We start from the raw sequence: 14,016 nt of genomic DNA, 5'->3' as shown, positions 1-14,016 counted from the left end.
AAAACAATCGCAGAGCATGAGTGATGAAGGAATTCCTTGAGTGCTCTCTCAGAATGAATGAATGAAAGTGGATGGCAAAGGAAGGTATGTGAAAACCAGCTGTGGCAATTCCTCCCTTCCACCTCAGCTTCAACAGGATAACCCGAGCAGTCAGTGCATGGTCTGTGAGCCTTTGGCTCTACCAGAGCCCACTGCTTTGGAGAAGCAGTCCCAGCCTGTTTGCTATACCCTGAACTGCTACTCAGCTCTCAAGCATCAAGCAGTGTAAGATGGCACAAGCACAGTCACTTCAGGGGTCACACATCTGTTCCTTCTACAACCACTGCAAAGCACAGAGGCTGGGCTGGCAGATGGAAGATTTGCCTTTGGGGAGAAATAGGTCAGATATCAGAACATAACAACAGAGAAACAGATGCAATCTTTCTTCGCCATCACACTGGTACTTTGCTCAAACACACCCTTACTAACTAAAGGTTCAGCTCTGTGAAAATGATTCTCTGTACATTAGGAGAGACAATCTTGCCCAGCAGGCTCAGGAGTGTAGAAAGGTCTCTGGTGTGCAAGCCTTTGACAAGGAACATGACAAGCACACTGTGATGAGAAGCACAAAGTGGAAGGCTTGGGTTAAAGACTTTACTTGGGACACACCTCCTAGGTTTTTTGACCGTTGCAAGAGAATAATTTTCTATAGTCTCTTTTTACATACTGTTGATTAAACATGAGAAAAACACAGAAATAGTGTTATATTTTCATGCAGTTAGTCTACTTACAGGTACTCACTAGGACTGCACTGTTTTTTTAAAGTCAAGCAGATTTCCTCACCGTGACTGTTCTGTTTGTCTTACTGAAACCATTCACAATCCCTCTTGGGTCCCACACTATCTAGAATCATAGAAGAATTTCTGTTGGAAGGGATCTTTAAAGATCATCTAGTCCATCTCCACCCTGCAATGAACAGGGACATCTTCAACTAGACCAAATTGCTCAGAGCCTCATTCAGTCTGACTCTGTTTCCTTGGACGGTGCCTCTACCATCTACCAATTCTGTGGGCAAACAGTTCCAGTGTTTCAACATCCTCACTGTAAACAATTAATTCCTTATACCTAGACTGAATCCACTTCTTTTAGTTTAAAAACATTGTCCCTTGTCCTATTGAAACATCTGTCCTCATCTTTCTTATAAGACCCTTTAAGTACACAAAGACCACATGAAGGTCTCCCAGAACCTTCTCCAGGCTAAACAGTCCCAATTTAAACCAATTCTAGCTAATGGATAGTGAATAAGAGAGAAAAGGGAGTGATGAAAGCAGAAAGAAAAATGAAAATAACAGGCAGGAACTTGCAGCTGGTATCAGGTGATCCCTGATACCAGGCTCAAGTTACTAATTAAGATCTGCAGCAAACCCAGCACATTAATGTTGGTATGTTTAAAATAAGGCAACAGTTTGCTGAGAATTTTTTTTTTTTTTTTTTTTTTTAATATCCATGGACTTCAGCCTCTCCTACAGGGCTTGCAAAGGGCACATAAGACCTTCTTGCCCCCTCCTTCTACACAAATCTTCCCATAGCAAGTCCCAAAACACATGACACTCTATAGTCTGCTAAACCCTTTAGCTCTAAAAGATGCACTCCACAGAATTTCTTTCATGGTCCTCTGGAGTGTCTTTACCCCTACTGCTAGTTCACCACAGATTGCTCTGGCTTTCTTTTAAAAATCCTGTCAGATGCTAATGACAACAAATTTTCTGTTCCTCTCTTGGTCCTCCCAAAAAGTTTTTGGAGCTGTAGTTTAAAGAGATCACATGTGTGGGCCTTGGAGTGGAAAAGGGTTGGCAGTAGGTAATAAACTTTCTCTCTTGACACAGAAAACAACCCTCTGCTGGGGCTATAATTTATCGACACTAGGAGGTTTTATGGCACAAAGTTTAACCAGTTATTCTCACACAGCTATTCTTACCCACTGCACTCATTAATCAGAAAGCCTTTTAAATGTCATCTAGTAGCAAGAATTAAGCTATTGTGTTTTGCACATCATCTCCCTTAGCTCGCTCTTTCATTTCCTCTTTTTCAACATTATCACATTATGTTCACTCTTCTTATTTGCTTTTCCTCTTCACAAAGCTCTTTAAACAGCTGCAAAGGGGGAGGGACCACTATGCTCACGAAAATTGCACTTTGCAGACCGCTTCTGTCAGGTCCTACTGTCTGTTTCTTTCCAGGCATTTCATACCTCCAAGATTCAGGTTTGCTTTTACATCTCTTCCCTGTGCATGCCTGCCAACAGAGCCTATTGCCAGCTGTCTAAGCTGAAGAACAGTAATCCACATCTTCTTACTGCCATGAGGAAAATGTACACCCTCGTTCTCTTTGTGGTGGGCTCCTTCTGTCTGAATGGTAAGTGACCTTTTCTTTCTCCTACAGCTTCAGAACAGTGGGAGCTTTTGGGGGTAAGAGGTAGGGCAGTGACATGAGCTCACAGACAATTTGTAACCATCACCTTGGGAGATTGCTGACTTTAAGAGAATGTATAAAATTATTTTAGTGCTGTTTTGGGCTTGTTTGGTATCAGCACATGCACTACGACGAATATGGACAGACAGGGTATGGATATAAAATTACATAACTGTACGACATGACAATGATAATGACTAAATAACATCCCTTTAGATGCTCCCAGGATCATCTGTGATAGGAAAAGCACATTGTGCTGAAGGAGAAAAAAATGAACCATGATATGATCCATAAATATGACAGATCTCATCCTTCTACCATTATTTTCTCAAGTTCCTATATTTTGCAAAGTTCATACTTTCTAGTTTTTAAAATTAGAATGGAAACAGTTTAAATTAAGTTATCATATGTAAATATAGGCTACAAAACCCATATATGCCTTTTATACAAGAATGTTTCCCTCAGTCTGTCAGGATTTCTTGAATATGTTTTAGCCAGCACAACAGCCTGCTAGCAGCATGAAATAGGGCATTTAGCATGGGAGCATCTTCCCATGGAGAGGCTCCTCGGAAGTGCTCTGGGAGAAACTGCCTGAAATGAAACCAAGATCATCAGATCACACACTTCCCATTTTTGTATATTCATTCCACACTTGTTTTATTTCTTCCATCTCTGAAAGGCAACTTCAGAAAACATCTACTTCGTAACAAAAGGAGAGTGAGGGCCCACTTTAGATTTTTAAGTTATACACTTCTAAACAACTGAGTATTTCCTTTTTCTTTGGAATTAACTGCAGTGTAAAAATTAAAAATCTTTCAAATGCAGTAAATTCACTGCTACTTCCATTGGAACAAAAACATTCCAAATCAGCATGTGTTCTTCTAAGAAGTTATGAAAATCTTTTTGCTTGAGAGTATGTTGGGAAGTAACAACATCATGAAGTAATTTGAGAGAAGATAATGGGACTGCTTCATTGCTGCTTCTTACTTGCTCTCTACTAATTACAGAGGGGAACTTGGTATGTCACTTATTGTGAGAGAGTAAAGGATTAAAATGGTAACACATGCTACAGTGCTACTTCTAAACAAATATCATTTCAATATTTATTATGAGAGCTGAGTTCAGAGAAACACTAGAAATACGTCTTATGTTACATTTTGAAATGTAGACAGTAACAACAGTGAATGTGCCTGTATCTCTCAGCATTGGTCCTTATTCTTTTCTGTGGAAATCACTCCAACGAATTTGTTATTACACTGAAATCAAACAGCATAGCACAGGATGTCTAGTTATTTCATTTTATGTATTTAAATTAGACTATGCATAAAGGAAATTCTCCACAGCAGAGTGAATGAAGTCTGTAGTTTAGTTTCTTCTGCTGTGAAATTGGAAGCTGCTTGGTGCAATTTTTTTTAATGCTCATAGTCCCACAGAGAAAACAAACTTGCTGAGGAATGTGGTGATTGCTCTCCTTGTCACAGAGCAGATGTGTAGCATGTTCAGTGAAGCTAAAATAATTTCCCCAGCTCAGGATCCACCCCAGTGGGCTTTATTTATTACTGCTTTCAGTACACAAAGATATTCCACTCTCAAATTAGGACTGCTTGATCATTGTTGTTAAAATAATTTGTCTAAAAGCATCAATCTACCATCTGCAACATCTCTGGTGATTACTGCTATTTGGAAAAAAAAAAAAAACAGTTTGTGGGGGAAACTGCACTTCCATTTCTTCCAACCCTGAGAGGAAAAAGAGACATTTCAAAGGCCTGGCTATTGTCACACAATGCACATAAAGATGAAACTCGATGCCTGGTAATTTTGTTCTCATTAATTGCCATCTGGTTTATATATAGATTGTTAATGGAAAGTAGACTGTAAAAATTAAACAAGAAACACTCATTTTTCGCCAGTATTTACAGAGATTGGTTTTAACAAGCTTTAAGGCAGTGCTGGGCTGACATCTAGTGGTGTATGATACAGGTCAGAGCAGCCCCTTTATTTCTGATTACAAAGTTACGAAGGCTGGAATTTTATAAAGGATTATCCCTAGTGAAGGAATGCCTTCACTAAGAACAGGTAATAATTTCTCAAAGGGATTAATTGTTGAATAAATATTTTTTATTATTGAAGTCATGGTTTGTCATTAATCCACAAAGTTTATTAACACTCAGTATTTGGAAATCTGAGCTGTTCTCATCAGACATGCAGACCCCACACCATGTTTGGATTTGCAGACCAGGTGACTGTGATTGCTAAAAGCAGGTTTCAGAGTAAAAACTAATTACATATCCAGAATTAGCTTTCTGCAAATATTCTACAGTTCCTGCTCCTTACTCCCTGTTCAGCAAATACTCTCTGTGCAGGAATATTCACAGACAAAGGCAGCATTGCAGTCAAAACAGAGTTAACAATTCAACCAAGAACTCACATCTTTGCTAACAGAATTCAGTGACCACTGAATGAAACAAATCAACTGAGGATTTATTTATATTTTAATTATAGCCATATGTTTACATCACTTACATATGCAACAGTGGGAATGTCTACCAAAAAAAATCTACTATAAACAAACCCAACATAAAACTCCACCAAAGAACACAATAAAAAAAACCTTCTCTTTTAAACTACCACAGGACTTCTATCCTTATAACCACAAGAATATTAACTCCTAGAACACGGCCCTCTTTTCTTCACAGTATCAAATTTAGCTTTTCCTTGATTGCTATACACAAGAAAACCACACCAGAATCTGAAGCTTAGCAAAACTCATCATAGCTCTAACTCTTGATAAGCTTTTGATTTGGCACCTTGCATTGAGAACAAATGTCATATTAAAAGATCATGTGGTATAGGGCTTTTATAATGACTTGCAGGGAGGTACAAAGCAAGTGCAAATCAAAAAACAAACTGACCCAAACACAGATACATTCATCCAAATTTGTTTTCCCAAATGCCCTGGAAAGTATTTAAAAACCTATTCTGAAGAACCATGTTTTAGTTAAGTATAGGTGAAAAATTTGGGCTACCAGGCCACAGCCCATGCTGGTCTTAAAAGAATTAAATCAAGCCTGGTGCTTACCTCAACCTTTCCACAGAGCTTGAGTAAAAGTTGTTCTTAGATGTGAAATCTCTGATAATCTTTCTTTTTACCTCACTCCACTTTCTTGCTGGATCAGAAACAAGAAGGCGTCTTAGGGTATTTTTTTAACCTCAGTTGGATTCAGAAGAATTTCAAGTTTAAAGAAAGACTTGTTCAGCCTATCAACTTGCAGCCCAGTTCACAAGGAAATGTGGTGCCTTCTAGACATGCAGACAAACTTTGGCTGCTTATTTGATACTGGTTTTTGATGTCTGCTTTTCCCCAGATTTCATGGATATGCTACAACATAAAAAAACCCCATAGCAAATTAATGTTCCACAGATTTAAAATACTGCATGGTCAGTGTTTTTACTGTGTGAAATTGCTCTGGGAAATAACAAAGCATGTATGCTGTAAGGATACTACCCTAATTTTTGCAATGTCTAGAGGTGAATTAGGTGAGCTGAATTAGGTGACCTTTTCTATGGAATAGGTATTCTACCCATTGTATTGGAACTTGCCTTCACTAACACAGTCATTTCATCAGCATCACAACACAGACCTGCCCAACATGGAGCACAATGTCTCTGGCTCAGTTTTGTTGGCAGGATGTTACCAGGACTTAGCTCATCAGTATGGTCAGGTGGTCAACAGTGGTTTGAAAATGCACTGGGGTGACTTTAAAAAGCACACAAAGAACATGAGAACAGAATAAACGACCCTGGGGTTGTGCCAGAAGCTGCTCTGCTCCACAGGGAATGTTCAGGCTTGTTTGATAGTAATCTGTAGATACTGTATTTTGTAGTCACAGGACTCCAGCTTCAGCAAAGGTTTACCATATTTGTGCTAGTCCACAAATCAGGTTTTACTTCCACATAAAGTAAGTCTAACATATTGCCTTGGGTTTTCAAATTTTGAAACAGAAACATCACTAACTACCAGAGAGTCCCCAGTCATTAAAAAACTCTTTATGGCTCCTAAAGCTTATCCCCTGGTTTTCTTTACATAAAGCAGTCTTTACATTTGTATGTGTACCTGCGATTCTGTTTGTTACTGCACTAAAGAGAGAAGTCACAGATGGACCCCTCCCTTTGCATCATAGAATAATTCTTCTTCCCCTGCTATTAAGAGGATGGTTTGCTCCCAGTTTCTATTTCTGAGTGTAATCCCAAAAGTATCTACCAATTTGAGTTTCACATTTAATTGCAAAAAAACCTGAAAGATCTCCTTTGATCTGTGCTCTGTGAAAGACAGTAAACTTCAGCAGAACAGATACCAGTGCAAGCACCATATCCTCCTGTCTTTAGAAAATCAAAAGGTGTCATTATTTCCTAAAGATGATCTGATGCACAGATATTCTGTGAGCCCTACATCATGTCACTTTAGTCTCCCTTCCATAATCCTGTTTTGTGATGCTTTACAGGAAGCATGGCAGCGGATGCTGAAGAAAAACTAATGAACCACCTTCTGAGTCCTGACAGATACAATAAGTTAATTCGGCCAGCTGTCAACTCCTCCCAGTTGGTATCCATAGAACTGCAGGTTTCCCTGGCACAGCTCATCAGTGTGGTAAGTTCAAATTAGGCTATGCCTTTGCATTCAATACTACCTGCACAGCACTAATTAATAGTTATGCTGGTATTGCTACATCTCTGCTCTCTTCTAATTTGTGTAACACTATTAATAGGCAGAGCCCATGCACACAATTTACTGGTTTTATACCTCACAATGGAGCTACAATGGAGAAATCAGCCTATGCCTAGGCACTGAAGGATGAGGCCCAGATCTTCATTCAATACAATTCCATCTATCTAAAATTCAAAATCATTCCACTGATTTCAGTACAGCTACTGTAAGTTACCCCAGGTCAGGACCTATCCTGGACAGTGCACAGCAGCAATGTGCACACCATCCACTATCAGTGGAACGGTAATCCATCTTCTACTGAAGTGCTTCAATGGCCTGAAAAAAAGCTACAAAGCCACATCCAAATCACAAGACATATCAGGCATATTAATAAAGAACACTGGAATGTTGTAAAGAAAAACACACATTAGTTCTGGCTGGAATAGCTTAACATGGGTAAAACAATCCTCATGAAAGCAACTTCGGTGGGTCTAAAAGACACTCTCACCCACAAGGTTAGTATGTGGTTGACAGTTATTCCAAGGTATAAACACATCTTTACTAAGAGAGGTTAACAGTAACTGCAGTGGGAATGAGAACCAGTATATAAGTGGGAATAATTTCCTGAACTGGGGCTTTCAATTCTGCTGCTCTCCCTGGATGACAGAGAAGATACAGATGACTGCCTCCCTGTCAGAATTTGTGTAAGGGCTAGTGCCTGTACTGCTGTAAACTTTTAGAGACATAAAAAATTTATATTCTGAAATTCAAGAGGAAATGAGAAAGACTGTTGGAACATAAGGGAAACGACAAACATCTGAGACTTCATACACCCATGCAACTGGATATAATATATCTAGATACACAGAGATGTATATACATATACACACAGGATTCAATGACATGTATACCAGATAATTCTAGTTAAGTGCTCTCTCTCCTGGGGAACTCCATCAGGACACAGACATGCATCCTTACATCCTGCACTACCACCACGAGCACAGTGTCCCCTCAGACTGCAGATACTGAGCATAAAACGGGAGGTGTCTTTCTCCAGAGGTTGTGATGATCAGCAAGGTGGATGAATAGGCAAAGACCAAGACCAGCACAGCTCAGTCCCTATCCCTCTATAGCCTTACACTTCGAGCAGAACAAAATTAGGCATCTTGTAGGCTCCAACAATCTTCAGGATCAGAGAATTAACTCATTCTCCTGCAGAAATCCTCCTGACAGATGTTCTACAGAGAGGTTTCTCTTCTGGACTGCTGTCCAGAGACAGCAGCTCATAAAACAGAGCCTGCCAGCTGAGAGATTACATGGCAAACCTTACACCAACCTCACACAACCTCATGTAGGCCTCCCTGATGGTCAGCTGTTCCTCCTGTTTCAAATCAAAGGTGGAGAAGTGGGGTGGGGTCGGGGAGGAAACCAGCTTAGTGAGGTGGTGGTCATTCTTTCCAAATAACTACACTCACTCCTGCCATAACCGTTCTTGTTAAAGGGCATTTGGAATTCTACATTTATAGGGTTATTATTTATCATCAGTATGTGTACAAGACTGGCTATCATACCTCAGAGAAATATCTGTCTTGAAATACACTAGACAAAACTATGCTCAAAAACCAACTGAATAAATCTTATTACTGCAATAAAGTGAAACATTTTAGAGGCCAGTTTTTGTCTCTGTTTTTTCTCTGCAGAATGAACGGGAGCAGATCATGACTACAAACGTCTGGCTAAACCAGGTAACAAACCTACAGAGAAATGGCTCTTGCAAACCACAAATAAAACTGCTTTCACTCCATCACACAATTGTTCTGTTAGTGCTGGTCTGGACACTCCCATCACTACTGTACAATTCTTCTCTTAGGAGTGGATTGATTATCGGCTGGCTTGGAAGCCCTCTGACTATGAAGGAATAAATAAGCTGAGAATACCTGCAAAACACATCTGGTTGCCAGACATTGTGCTTTACAATAAGTAAGTAAAACTCGTGTAGTTTACACAGACAATGAACAAAATTTTAACCAAGGAACAAACATCAGAAACAATGAAGTAGGTCTGGTAAAATTTTAAAACTGAATTTTGTCACTTTTAGAGAGTAGCAAGTGTATCTGACTGGCCTGCTGGGCTCAAAGATAATTTTAGGAACATCAGTTCTCTGGTTAAAGAAATTCCAGCAGAGCTGGAAGATGTCTGTAGCGTGAGCAATTACAACAGAGGATCCATGACAAGGCTCACAACTGAGACAGATTTATATGCAAATAGACTGTATGGAAAGAATAAATTGTAGGTATAATTGGAGTTGCAAGAAAACATCTGGAGTCCTATCAGACATCTTAGGGGCTGAGATACAGTTTTGTCTCCTTCTTCCCCCACTCCTTCTTCTAGCACAGATCCCAGGACACAAATCTATTACAATGTTCACACATCCCATAACTCCAGTTCATTCATGTAGAAAGCCAAATTATATTCAATTTTCATAAAGCATTAAAAAAATTTCTATTAATACATAATAAATCTGTCAACATTTGACCCTGTTGCTTTATAGTACTGAGTAAAATATACTTCAGTTCCTCTTTCAAACAAACGCCTAATAGACAATTTTGTTTTGCTTTGGTTTAAGTCTCAAGCAAAACCTTGAAGTGGATGATAAACTTTTTTTTATAATAATCAAAATTATACTTTTATGATACTTTGAAAACCAATGAATTCATGAACACATGATTTATGAACATATACAGATGGAAACCCCAGGAAGTTTATATTTAACTGAGTTAAGTCTTTGGAATCCTACTACTGGAAACCAGATTTGATGAACACTTAAATCTAATGTATTAGTCACAAAATAATTCAGCCAGTGGATTAGGATGTACTTTGCCTGCTCAAAGCTTGTTCTGGTAAATTGTGCCTCTGCCCTCTGCTTCTTTTTGCTACTGGCCAAGCAATACCATTTAATAGTTTGCAAAAATAGAAAGGAATCATTGCAAAAGGTTTCTTAAATGCACAGGAACAAGCCTCACTCTATTGGATTTCTACATTAGTACAAAGCTTTAATTAAATTTTAGCTGAAGGACAGCTCCATGTAACCTCCTGCTGCTGGAGCAGAGTTTCACAGGCATCAATCAGTTTGAGGTGCTCAGGAAAACACAAAGCATGTCCCCATGCCCACAGCTCTGTCTGTGGCCTGTGCAGAGGGCTCTGAGAGTGCAGCCCAGCCTCTTCTCACCACTGAGACAGCACAGTCAGCACCAGAACTCACATACTCCTGCCCCAGGATTCTGCCCAGCATATGGCATGGCACGATGGCAAAGCTAACTCGGGGAGTACAGATATGTCAGAACTAATATACTATTCATTTTTCAAAAGAGAGCTGTTTTATTGGCAATGAACTAGCAACCCCTATTAGTGGCTGTAGCCACTCACTCCCACATCTGGTTGTTTCACTGTCTGCATGAATTAGCTGCAAACGTCTCAGCTCAGTGCCAGGCACTCATTGCCTCCCCCAGGTCAAATATAACTGATTCAGATACATGTGCCAAGCCTTAGATACTTGTAGCGCTTCCCTGCTTAGGAAAAAAAAAAAAAAAAATCACCCTTAGCACTGAAGTAACTATTTTCCATGATGCCTTGTCAACAAACACTACTTTGGGATACTTAATGGCTTAAACAGCCCTACCTTGTTGGCCCAGACTATTGAGCCAGAGAAGACACTACGGACTGATAATCATCGTTTCCCTAAGGTAAACGGACCATCAGAACATACAGAACATAGAAGAGTCCCCTGGTGGAAGTTCAGCAGTTGGAAGAGATACAAAGCCAAGATTGTTTGCGGGCGCTAAGAACACCGTGGCTTGTCTGCTCTGGTTTTGTAATAAGTAAACATTAACTGGAGTGATGCAATAAATTATAAGCCATATAATTATATTTCCTCTGCCCACACTTTCCCTGCATTTCTAACTAATGCCGCTCATCCTTATTTCCCTGTCCAAGTTATTTAGGAGTGTGTTACTCTGTAGGAGTATTTTACTCTGTGTTCTTAGCAGTGGCTATGTTCCAGATCAAAGGTACCTCAGTTTTCACATAGGATGGTCTCATTTTTGCTTAGCCTTCAGAGATATAGGAAGCTTTAATTACTTGAGCAAACATTTACAAAATACATTTATTTCTTTGAATGAAACAGAGGTGTGTATTTGGTATTGAATAATAATTTTAAAACTTTTTTTCCTGTAAGTATTGGACCAAAAATCAGCTCTTTGACTGGGAGAAATGCATACATTGATCTCCCTATCAAATTTTTTTATAGCTCCCTACAGCACAGATTTCAGAATAATAGTATTACTAAACTTTCAGTCTCAGAACAACTTGGGCCCACAAGATCAAGAATGTCAGACCTTTTCTGTTTTGATCTTTATTTTTCCTTCTAATATTTTATCACTTCCTCCCCTTTCTCTTCTCTCATTAGTGCGGATGGCACGTATGAGGTCTCGCTGTACACAAATGCTATTGTAAAGAACAATGGAAGCATCCTCTGGTTACCACCAGCCATTTACAAAAGTGCCTGCAAGATTGAGGTGAAGCATTTCCCATTTGACCAGCAAAACTGCACCCTCAAGTTCCGGTCCTGGACATACGACCACACAGAAATTGATATGGTGCTTAAGACTTCCATGGCGAGCATGGATGACTTCACACCAAGCGGAGAGTGGGACATTGTAGCACTCCCAGGAAGAAGGACTGTAAACCCTCTGGACCCCAATTATGTTGATGTGACTTATGACTTCATTATTAAAAGGAAACCACTTTTTTACACCATCAATCTTATAATTCCCTGTGTGCTAATTACATCCTTAGCCATCCTAGTATTCTACTTGCCTTCAGACTGTGGTGAAAAAATGACTTTATGCATATCTGTGTTGCTTGCCTTGACTGTGTTCTTGCTGCTGATCTCCAAAATTGTCCCTCCAACATCTCTAGATGTTCCACTGATTGGGAAGTATCTCATGTTTACAATGGTTCTGGTGACCTTCTCAATAGTTACCAGTGTCTGTGTGCTCAATGTCCACCACAGATCTCCAAGTACTCACACTATGCCCCCCTGGGTAAAGCTGGTTTTCCTTGAAAGACTCCCAGCCTATCTGTTCATGAAGCGCCCAGAAAATAATTCTCCACGGCAAAAGCCATGCAAATGCAAAAAGACAAAAGCAGAGAATCCTTGTATGGAGCCATCTGACTTCTACAAGAACTCTACTTATTTTTTGAATACAGCTTCTGCCAAAAGATATGATATGAAAGTCTCTGAGACACCTGACAATGTCAGCAGTCATCGAGATTTTAGGTTAAGAACAGGTGCGAAATTTTCTCCTGAAGTGCAAGAAGCAATTGATGGAGTCAGTTTTATAGCAGAGCACATGAAAAGCGATGACAACGACCAGAGTGTAAGTAAAAATGAGACATCCCTGTCCTTCCAAACTTCATCTTCTGTCCTCCTTGGTAACATGCTATTCCTCAGAAAGCATATTTGAACTCTAGCTATTGTCAAGATTTGAGAGAGATTCTAGATATAGCACGTAAAAGGAAATAATTTATGCCATTAATGAACAGCAATTTGATAACTGCAAATACTCTCCTGATAAATAACATGGCTACTTCTACAAAAGGAGTTTGCTGATTGCCCAGTAAGTTATGAAACACACTTAAAAAACTTTGTTGTCACATTCAAATGGTGATTGGCAGGGGAAGAAAACAATATTCAGTTCTAGGTTAGAAATAGAATATTTTTCAGCACAATGAATCAGTAAGACTGTGATTCAATCCATGGCCAGGCCAAGTTCATCAGAAACAACGTACCTGCAGCTCATGCTCATTTACCTGACCAAGCACAGCAGGAGGATTTAGCAAAATTGGTAGAAGCCCTTTGCAAACACCCTCTCTAGACTAAGACAGCTGTCTGTATATTGCAACCATCGTGGGTAGGATTAAAAACCTCAGCAGAGGTGACACTTCTTTCATTATTTATATATATACCAGACTCATCACTGCTTAGGAGAAATACTTTATTTAAGCTGTGCTGCTGCTCTATTCCCATAGCCCTACTCACAGGCCACCAACTAGCACAACAGAGCTGATAGAAGCACTGTGAATAATTCTTGGGAAATTCAGGTGGGTCACAGGGGTTTTTTTTAGACAAGTTTTTTAGACCTACCATTGTCTTCTCTCTAATCCAGACCACAGTGAGACTCCAGGTTCTCTATTCCTGTTGTGCTTCTCCTCCCTCAGCCAAGCAGATTAAATAAAGTCTGGTTTCTGATCTTGCAGCAGTCCCTAGAGAAGCATGCTGCTGAGTAGTTCATGTTTTCTATTAACTGAAATTACTGTCAATGTAAATAAAGAAGTTCAGCTATTAACATTAGACATGAGCTTGTAAACATTGAAACTGACTTAACAGAAGCTGACTTCATAGTGCAGGAAAAGGTTTTCTAATTGCTCAGAAATTCTTGCAAGGATGTGTTGCACACTAAAGGATCTACAAAGCTTTCACTTGATAGTAAGAACAATTTTCAAGAGCATTTTATATATTGAAAATCCACTTACTGCTTTTCACATAGTGGAAATATCACTCTGATATTACATGTAATTTTTCTAGATTCATAACTTTATTCTTTGCTTCCTTTCCTCATCACAACGGTCTGATAACAACTGTTCATGTACATTTACATGGTCTGACTGCAGAAGCATTCAATTCCCATTAGCAACAGTGGGAGTTGAAAGTGTGCACCGAAGGAAAAATATGTAATGGTCTAACATCAGACATGATTCAACTGACAAGGATGATAAAGTCACTGATGTGAAGACATCCC

At 39.4% G+C, this 14,016-nt stretch overlaps 1 protein-coding gene and 1 long non-coding RNA gene across 2 annotated transcripts in view; one reads left to right on the top strand and one right to left on the bottom strand.

The window, feature by feature from the left end:
• LOC146766493 (uncharacterized) overlaps positions 1-14,016 on the bottom strand; it is a 40,006-nt gene that overhangs the window by 23,055 nt on the left and 2,935 nt on the right. The window contains exon 4 of the long non-coding RNA XR_014957561.1: positions 1-14,016. This exon is cut by the window's left edge and continues 23,055 nt beyond it. This is a non-coding gene — a long non-coding RNA (uncharacterized LOC146766493).
• The window catches only part of CHRNB4 (cholinergic receptor nicotinic beta 4 subunit), a 12,532-nt gene continuing 786 nt past the window's right edge, over positions 2,271-14,016 (top strand). The window contains exons 1-5 of the mRNA XM_021546798.4: positions 2,271-2,394; positions 6,954-7,099; positions 8,857-8,901; positions 9,027-9,136; positions 11,622-12,594. Of these exons, the coding sequence (XP_021402473.1) occupies positions 2,271-2,394; positions 6,954-7,099; positions 8,857-8,901; positions 9,027-9,136; positions 11,622-12,594 (1,398 nt within the window). The remainder of the gene's footprint in view (positions 2,395-6,953; positions 7,100-8,856; positions 8,902-9,026; positions 9,137-11,621; positions 12,595-14,016) is intronic.

This window comes from Lonchura striata, chromosome 10 (assembly GCF_050655825.1).
Source record: "Lonchura striata isolate lonStrDom1 chromosome 10, ASM5065582v1, whole genome shotgun sequence".
NCBI classification, from domain to species: Eukaryota; Metazoa; Chordata; class Aves; order Passeriformes; family Estrildidae; genus Lonchura; species Lonchura striata.
Note: the sequence above shows the minus strand (reverse complement) of the source record. Positions and strands in the feature narration are given on the sequence as shown.